At 44.9% G+C, this 9857-nt stretch overlaps 1 protein-coding gene across 1 annotated transcript in view; it reads left to right on the top strand.

The window, feature by feature from the left end:
* The window catches only part of COQ4 (coenzyme Q4), a 25293-nt gene extending 17235 nt beyond the window's left edge, over positions 1-8058 (top strand). Inside the window, exons 6-8 of the mRNA XM_042781457.1 lie at positions 6444-6573; positions 7286-7379; positions 7887-8058. Coding sequence (XP_042637391.1) covers positions 6444-6573; positions 7286-7379; positions 7887-8058 — 396 coding nt within the window. The remainder of the gene's footprint in view (positions 1-6443; positions 6574-7285; positions 7380-7886) is intronic.
* Positions 8059-9857: the final 1799 nt, after the last annotated feature.

The following is a 9857-nucleotide window of genomic DNA, read 5'->3' as shown; positions in this document are numbered from 1 at the left end:
TTTGCTTTATTTTGTTTTGATATATCTGAGCAAGTGGGGCTGGTGTATTACTCTATTTGCTAGTTTGGCAGCACTTAGGCACTCACCACCTGTATCCTGATGGGTGTGACAGAGGATGAGAATGTTTGCATAGATCTCTGTTAGTTGGTCATGTACAGCAGTTGAGGGTGGGTTGGGCTGGTATTGACTGCAGTCTATCATTGATCAGTTGGTGCAGAAGCAAATGGTTGCCCTTGCCTAGTGGCTGGGACTGCAGGAGGTACAGATGTGGTTGGGTCATGTGGGCACAGTTGCTGTCTCCCACCAGGTAGCACAAAAAAAATAACAATAAAAATAAATAAGAACAAAAAACACAAACAGCATAAACAAGCAACAGCCACCACAAAAAGAAAAGAAAAAAATGACAAGAAGGACAAAGAGAAAAGGGGGGGACAAACTCTGGGGAAAAAAGAAAAGAGAACAAGAGAAAAAGAATAAGAATGAAAAATAAGAAAAATGCAGAAAGAAAAACAAAGGTTGGGGAAAATGAAAAGAGAAAAAAGAAATGAAAGAGAAAGGGGAAGAAGAAAAAGGAAGAAAAAAAAAGCAGGAACCACGAAGGAAGAAAGGAGGGGGAAAAAAAAAATATATGGGGCTGGGGCACTTGGCCAGTGTTCCTGCTGTCTAGTAGGGTGGTGGGGAACAGATCTCCTGGTCCCCAAAAGAGTTCTTGCTGGACCAAAGGACACCCTAGGGTAGGGTACCTAGTCCCAGAAGGAGTTCCTACTCCTGTCCTGCCCTATAATTAGGACCCAGTTGTATCCCTTGCCACATTTTAGGCCATCTCCTCTGATTTCACCAGAATGGAAGTAATTTCATCAATGGGAAACCTGCCAAAGTGACCAGCCCAGGTGCTACTGTGGGCAGGATCAGCCAGCCGTCTTCCAAAGTTTACCCAGAGCATTTAGGCCTATTTTGCTGTAGAGGAGAGACGGCAACAGGGATGGGACTGAAGGGTCATCCCAAGCACCTGGCCCAGCCACAGCCCTAGTTGTGGTAACAGCCCTGAAGACGATGATGCTTCTAGAGCAAGGGAACTAACAGCCCACAGAATGTGAAGGGTGCCTTTGTCCTAGCAGAGATTTAGACCAAGGTCCAAGGTAAGGCCACCCTCTGTGAAGCTGACCTTGGTAGGAGATATCATCAAGATTATGGCAGGGGACTTCCAGTAAAATGGAAGAATAGGCAGACAAGTGACACAGACCCTCTTAAACAAAGAAAAGAAAAACCAGTTGACAAAGATATAGAAGGTAATCCTGGAGCCCTGAGCTTTGAAAGGAACTATACAGAAGTGGATTAGGCACCAACTAGTAGAAAAACCTGAATGAAAACAGTGAGTACAGAGATGGTCGGAGCTGCGGCCTGTCAGCTACTCCAACGGGACCAACAGCCTGAATATTTCCAAGCTGTGTCAGGACCTGAGAATTGACCTAAAGATCAGCCCTGGTCACCAAGGGCTGCAGGGATGACTGTGCTGGTCGTCTGTGACTAGGAAGGGAAATAGCAAGGAGGGAGACAACCTGAGCTGTGGACTTTCTGCAGTCTGGAGGACACAGCCATTTTGATTGTTTACATGTAGTAGCCATTTTGGATACTTAAAGTGATTGAGGGCACAGCCAGTTTGAATCTTTACAAGTGGCAACCATTTTGGATTTTAAAGTGATAGCATTCTCATTCAGATTCCAGGGACCTAAGAATAAGCTCTCTTTGCCAAGGCTGGCAGGGACATACAAGAGGCTGACAACAGGAAAGGAGACAGGTGGTGAGCGTATAAGTGCTATCAACTTATGAATAGAGGAGCACAGCACAGTACCCTGCTCACATAGATAACATACAATCAATATAAAGAAAACAAAAATCATGGGCAAGTCACTCCAACATACAATCACCAATTAAATATAAACCCCAAAACGTCAAAATGCCTTGGAGACAACAGACCATCACAGTGCACCCAAAGAAGCAAGATAAAGCAGGAGAAACAAGGAACCAGGATACAGACCCAAACATATCCCTGAGGAAGATGCAGCATTGGAACTCCCAGATAAAGAATTATATTTATGTATCTTCAACGAATTGAGAGACAGATCAAGGAAAACACTGACAAAATTGAGGAAACACAGAGAAAACCCTACAACAGTTTCAAAAGATAATACAAGAAAAAAATGACAAATAAATGATAAAAAATCTACACACAGAAATCCAGAAGATTAATACTAAATTTTCAGAAATAGATAAGACATTGAATGGGCAAAGGAGCAGAATTGAATCAATGGAAGACAGAATTAGGGAGATTGAAGGCAAATACCTGAACACTTCTTTGGAAAGGGATCAATCAGAAAAAAAGATCAAAACAACATGAAGAAAGCCTAAGGTTCACGTGGGATACTATCAAAAGGAATAACCTACATGTAATCTGAATTCCAGAACAGGAAGAGACAAATAAAATCACAGAGAAAATTGTCAAAAATTTGTTGGAAGAGAATTTTCCTGGTATGATGAAAGATGAGAATATATCCATTCAGGAAGTCCAACAAACCTCAAACAGAATAGACCCCAAAAGAAAATCACCCAGATGTATCATCATCAAACTTAACCAAAACCAAAGACAAAGAAAGAATCATGAGAGCAGCATGGAAAAAACAAAAAGTTACCTACAAGGAGCAACCAATAAGACTAGGCTTGGATTTCTCAGCAGAAACCGTGTAGGTGAGAAGAAAATGGGATGGTATATATAAAATACCGAAGGAGAAAAATTTCCAACCAAGAATTAGGTACCCAGCAAAATTGTCCCTCAAAAGTGATGGTGAAATTAGGACATTTCCAGATAAGCAGAAATTAAGGGAATTTGTTAAAACCAGACCAACCACCTTACAAGAGATGCTAAAGGGAGCCCTTTGGACAGAGAAGCAACAACAGGCAACAAGAACTGACCATTAACACACATGATGATATAACCCAGAAACCAACCCAGCTATGGAAGTATCCAAAGTAAACAAGCCTACAAGATTGTAAACAGGGAACCAGAGACATCAATTGACAAATGAGGACAACTACAAACCAAAAAGAGGGAAAAAACTGTGTCTTTACAGAATTTCTCAGTGGCAGGGAAGTCGAGACAACTACAAGATAGAACGGACTGTCCCAAACTTCGGAAGGAAACTATAAATCACAGGGTAACCTCAAAGAAAAATGATAAACCTTCACATCAAAATAAAAAAGAGGACCAGCATAAGTATTCTGCAAATACTGAAACAATAGCAACAAAAGAAGTGATAACACGATTCATAAACTAAAGGAGCTCAGCATAGAAAATTATATGGAACAAAGAAATTGACATCACAAGAAAGCACATAACAAAAGTGACAGCAACAAATTCATATTTGCTGATAATTACATACCTGACAAGGGACTTATCTCTAAGGTTTATAGAAAATTTCAGTGCCTTAACACCAAAGGAATTAACAATCCAATTGAAAAGTAGGCAGAAGACATGAATAGACACTTCACCAAGGAAGATATTCAGGTGGCCAGCTAATACATGAAGAGATGATCGCAATCATTGGCCATCAGAGAGATGCAAATCAAAACAACAATGAGATCCCAACTCAACCCAGCATTGATGGCAAGGTTCAATGAGACAGAAAATAAAAAATGCTGGCAGGGATGTGGAGAAATTGGGATTCTCATATACTGCTGGTGCAACTGTGAAGTGATACAACCACTGTGGAAAGCAATATAGAGATTTCTTAGAAAGTTGGAATTGGAGATACCATGTGACCCAGCAATCCCATTACTTGGTATATATCCTAGAGAGGTGAGAGCCAGGACAGAAACAGATATGTGCACACTCATGTTCATTGCAGCACTATTTACAATAGCAAAAAGATGGAAAAAACTCACATGCCCATCAGCTGAAGAGTGGATGACCGAACTATGGTACACACACATACTGGAATTCTATGCAGCACTAAGGAATAATATAGAGTCTGCAAAACACTGCATAATATGGATGAACTTGGAGGACATTATGCTGAGTGAAATAAGTCAATCACAGAAGGACAAATATAGTATTAGTGTGTTGTTGTGGAGGGTCAAGGAAAGTTTATATATATAAACTTTCTTTGTTGGTTGCCAAGGGTGAGAGGGGAGGGGAGAGAACACTGAAAAAAAAAAAAATGCATTGACCCATGTCACTTTAGTTTTGTGTATTTCACTGTCCATAAATTATGTTTCAATAAAATGCATTTAAAAAAAAAAAAGAAGATGGCAGGGGTTCTAGAGTTGGAATAGCCTAAGAATCCTTTTTCTCTTCCCAGCTTTATGCCCCTGGGCAAATCATTTGACCTTTTTAAGCCTCAGATTCCTTATGTGAAGTAACCCCTTACCTGCATTAATCTTTCAGGGTGCAGGGCACTTGAACACATATAATGGGTGGTAAGACTTTGGGGTTCAGCAGACTATTTCAAGTCCTAGTTCTGCCACTTTATTAGCTGGTTGGTTTGGGACAAGTTATTCTCTTTCTCTGAACCTCATTATTGTTATCTGTATTGGAGGCTAATAACAGATTGTTGCAAGGCTGAAGTGTGATAATATGTTTAAAGAACATCATACAATGCTGGCACATAGTAGGCGCTCTGTAAGTGCAGCTGCTATTAATATGATCGTGTCTTAGTTATCTAATGCTACCATAACAGAAATACCACAAATAGGTGGCTTTAACAAACAAATTTATTTTTCACAGTTGAGGAGGCTAGAAGTCTGAACTCAGAGTACCAACTCTAGAGGAAGGCTTTCTCTCTGCTGGCTCTAGAGGAAAGTCCTTTCTAATTGCTTCTGTGATCACATGTGATCTTCATGTGGCTTGGCGTCTCTCTTGGACGTCTCTGCTTTCTCACTTGCTTGTTTAAAAAGATTAACTTAAGACATACCCTATACTATTATTGTCTCATTAACATAACAGAGAAAAATCATTCCCAAATGGGATTATAACCACAGGTATTACTGAAAAAAAACTAAACTCATTGCTGTCACGTTGACTCTGACTCATAGCGACTCCCATTGGGTTTCTGGGGTGGTAAATCTTTGCAGAAGTAGATTGCGTTGTCTTCCTTCCATGGAGTGGCTGGTGCTTTTGAACTGCCAACCTTCTTGTTAGCAATCAGATGCCTTAGGCACTGTGCCACCAGAGCTTCTTAAACACAGGTATAGAGATTAGGATTTACAGCATATATTTTTGGGACAAAATGCAATCCATCACAGATCACCTTCAGCATCACACATCAAGTACAGAGGAAATTAGGACCCAAGACTTACTGAGGCCTCAGACATCGACCAAAGCACTGAGTCAATAGCCCTGAAGCAAATGAAGACATCAGATCTCTTGGTCTCTGGACAGGCTGAGGCCATGCTTTGGAAACAGGAAGACCAGGCTGTTCCCGTGCTATATGGATGCTGCTGAAGTCTCAGGCAGTGGGTGGGTAAAAGGAGGACAGTTGACATTCCTCCCTGGGATGAGAGATATCTGCAGGGCTGGCCTTTATCCATGCTTTCAAGAGGTGCTTATTCATCCAGGCCTTGTACCAGGTGCTGGAGATCCATCAATGAGCAAAGCAGAGCCAGCCCTGCCCTCTCGCAGCTGACAGTCTGCTGTAGCCCCACCCACAGAAACAGGTACATAGGTGATTTAAGATTTCCTACTAGCCACAGTAGTAAAAGCAAGGAGAAACAAGTGGAATTAATTTTAATATATTGTATTTAACCAAGTGTGTCTAAAATATTATTTCAATATTTTAAAAGTATTAAGGTTTCACATCCTCTTTCTCATATTAAGTCTTGGAAATATGATGTACATTTTACATGTTCAGCACATCTCAATTGGGACATTTCAAGGGTCAGTGGCAGGCAAAATACAAGATGGCACAGATCAAACACAAGACAGACTTTTTAGTATTCTCCTGCATTAAATACGATCACGATCATGTTGAGTGCCACAAAGAGGCACAGGATGCTGAAAAGACCATAGCAGGGCCCTGATCAGGGTGAAGGTCAGGGGGGATCTCCCTGAGTGGGATGAGTAGGAATTGTCAAGGTGAAGATGGGGATGGTAAGAGAGAGGATCCTAGGCTGCGAACTGTGAATCAGAACCCTTAGGGCTGCTTTTCCATAGATTCCAATAGACTACACACAAATATTACAGGTGAGTTGTAGGCTAAGAGTGGTACCGGTCCCACCACATGCCCTGCCCCAGGATTACCCTGTCTGTAGGTGTTAACAGAAACAAAATCCCAAGGATTCTCTGTTTGGGTATGAGTTTGGTGGGGTTGATTGACAGAGTCACGGAGAGGCTGAGACATTGGTCCTGGAAACTGTGAGGAGGAGCTCTAAGGGTGACTCATGGTTTTCAGAGGGTCTCCCCAGACACTCGAGCACCCACCCGCTTTGTGGATGATGAGGAGCTAGCATATGTGATCCAGCGGTACCGGGAAGTGCACGACATGCTTCACACGCTCCTGGGGATGCCCACGAACATCCTGGGTGAGTGCCACCAAGCCAGCTGCCTTGAGATTGGGGGTGTGGGGAATGGGCAGGGTGGGATGCTGCAGCTAGCTTGCCTTCCCAGGCCTGTCTTCGGACCAGGGCCAGACTCACTTGTCCTAGCCACCCACCAATTAACTGGCTCAGTGCCTCATTGTCTGCTTTACCCAAACATCTTGGTAGGATCTCTGGCCCTCCTGTATCCCCTTGTCTCCATCCTTTTTGCCTGTTTACAGCTCCTACACTGGTGGCACAGCTTCTCACCTCGTTTCCATCCTTATTACTGCCTGTTCACTGCTCCTGCACTGGGGTAGCAGCTTCACATCACCAAGGCCTTCTACCTCATCCTGGTCTTTATCCGCCTCTCTGCTCTGAAACCCTCAACAACTCCCTAAGGCCTGCAGGAAACACCTTGGACCCCTCAGCCTGACTTTTGGGGTCCTCTGCATTCTGACCCGAAGCTTCCTTTCCAGCCTTATTTCCTTCTGCTTCTTGGTGGGCCTTTTCTTCCACCCTACGCTGGGTGCTTCAGGACTCAGCACAGGCCATACTGAGCATGGTTGACCCATGGTGGTGATTAGAGAGGAGTAGATGCCTACCTTTGCACTGCTGAGAACACTACTGGCCTCTCCTCCTGGTCTCTGCTCCCTGCCTTCCCCAGGGTTTGCTGGTGCCAGTCCTGCTCTGACTTCCTCCCTCCCTTGTCCCTCAGGGGAGATCGTGGTGAAGTGGTTTGAGGCTGTCCAGACTGGCCTGCCCATGTGCATTCTGGGTGCACTCTTTGGACCAATCAGACTCAGTGCCCAGTAAGTCCTCAAGTAGCTGGGGGTCAGGGAAGAACTCAGAGGGGCCAGGGCTCCAGGAAATGGGAAAACCGTACAGGCCCCTGATAAGTCCTTATGGCTCTCCAGGAAGCAAGGGTGGAAAGAGTGGGGCAGAGGGGTGAAACCATGGCTCCCATGGGACCTAAGGGATAGGGCTGTCAGTGAATAAAGCCTGAACATCTCATGAGATCCTAGGGTCTCGTGTCAGGCCTCAGTGCTGGGGTCAGATGATTAGAGACAATGGGAAGGCAACATAATGTTAGTTTCTAGGGTTAGGAAGTCTTTGAAACCTGGGCTTTGGCTTATTCAAGATGGGAACAGGATTATACTCTGAATTTCCATATTCTTATCTGAAAAGTAGGGTTAATAACTACCTCCGTCATAGGTCTGTGCAAAGATTAACGGAGAAAATGCCTATCAAGCTCTTTACTCCTAAAGTACCCCACTCTCAGGGACCTTATATTTTCTTTCTCCTCTGCTGCCTCACAGGAGCCTGCAAGTGCTAATCTCAGAGCTGATCCCATGGGCAGTTCAGAATGGGCGCAGAGCACCGTGTGTCCTCAACCTGTACTACGAGCAGCGCTGGGAGCAACCCCTGAGGGCTCTGCGGGAGGAACTGGGCATCACACCACCCCCCACGGGTCTCAAAGGCCTGGACTGAGCCAGGAGGATGGGCCTGCCCCTGTGTTCCGTGGGGTCAGAGGGCCCCTCTGCCACTATCTTTGTTCCTTTACTCTGAACACTGATCTTTGGACATCACTTGTTATAATTTGCCATAATCACTGCTGAGCAACCTTGAGAGCCAACCCAGGAGGAAGCAGACATCACAGCGTGTCTCCCAGAGAAGCCAAGAGCCCCACGAGGATTGCTGCACATGAACAGGGTTGGGCTGTCAAGGCTCACACTGGGATATCCCAGGTCTGCAACCCAGGGATCTGTTTTGGACCCCTCCCTGTCAGAATTTTCTGAGAGTCAGGCTAGGGTCTCCCCATGGGAGTAAGGGCTACACCCAGTTCCAAAGGCCTGAGAAGGAGGACACGTGTCTGCTGTCTGAATAAAGGTTCTGCTGCTCCCTTTTCCCTGCCCATGATTCCCACAGCATTGGGCCTTCCCAGCACTGGGGGCAGTAATTCAGCTCCTTGTCCTACCTTCTCTGGTCTGAAGTTGGCAGACCTGGCTTCAAATTCTTAGCTCGGCTCCTTAGGGCAAGTCTTTTCCAGGAGAGCAGGGATCTTACTCTTCCGCTTCCCTGTACACAATGATGTTATGTGCCATCAAGTTGGACCCGACTCATAGCGACCCCTCCTTGGGTTTCCAAGGCAGTATCACTACGGAAGTAGATTGCCCCATCTTCCTTCCGAGGAGTGGCTGGTGAGTTTGAACCGCCAGCCTTCTGGTTAGCAGTCAAGTGCCTTAGGCACTACGCTACCAGAGCTCCCCCTGTACACAATAGGGGCCTGGTATGTCATTGTTGAAAGAATGGATGCCAGACTCCATGGTAAGCACCACACCTACAGGCTCTCACTCAGTCTTCACAACACCTGGAGCAGAGGCTATTAGTAACTTCACAGTGAAGACCCTGGTCTCAGGTTCAGGGTGTCTCCTAGGGTCACACAGGTGAGATGTGGTGAACCCTGTTTTGGGACACACAGGTCTTGAGTCTTATCCTAGTAGCTGAAGGAAAGCCCTCTTTCCCCCTCTGCCTGAAATAAACCATTTGTAGCTGACCCTAGAGCAGTGCTTGAGGGCAGAGGCTCTGAAGACAAGCAGACCTGGCCCTGCCACTGACCAGCTGTGCACCCTCGTGTCATATCACCCTCTGAGCTTCTGTGTTAGGTAAAGTGGGAGAGCAATACAGTTGTATGCCACATCATGTCTGTTTGGGGAATATCTGACTGCATATACTAGGAGCTCTGGTAGTGTAGTGCCTAAGGCATCTGACTGCTAACCAGAAGGATGGCAGTTCAAATGCACCAGCCACTCCTTGGAAGGTTGGGCAATCTACTTCCATAGTGATACTGCCTCAGAAACCCAAGGAGGGGTTATTATGAGTCAGGTCTGACTCAATGGCACATAACAACAACAACAACATACATCCATGGTCCCAAATCCCATAAAGCCTATGATACTAAAAATTTGAGGTACATACAATGATTCATAATAGCAGATGGGTGTTACTTGGCATATCCATATTATTATTACTGTATTATGTTAAAGATGTTTTATGTTCTAGTGTATCTAGAAGTGTTTGTTATTATTTTTTTTTTTATGCATAGAAAGGTGTTGCTGTTGTTAGGTGCTGTCGAGTCTTTTCTGACTCATAGCGACCCCATGCACAACAGAACAAAACACTGCCTGATCCCACGCCAGCTCCATGATCCCTGCTATACTTGAGCCCATCATCGCAGCCACCGTGTCAATCCATCTTGTTGAAGGCCTTCTCCTCTTTCGTTGACCCTC

This window comes from Orycteropus afer, unplaced genomic scaffold, assembly GCF_000298275.1.
Source record: "Orycteropus afer afer isolate SDZICR_OR568_19922 unplaced genomic scaffold, OryAfe1.0 scaffold00123, whole genome shotgun sequence".
NCBI lineage: Eukaryota > Metazoa > Chordata > Mammalia > Tubulidentata > Orycteropodidae > Orycteropus > Orycteropus afer.
Note: the sequence above shows the minus strand (reverse complement) of the source record. Positions and strands in the feature narration are given on the sequence as shown.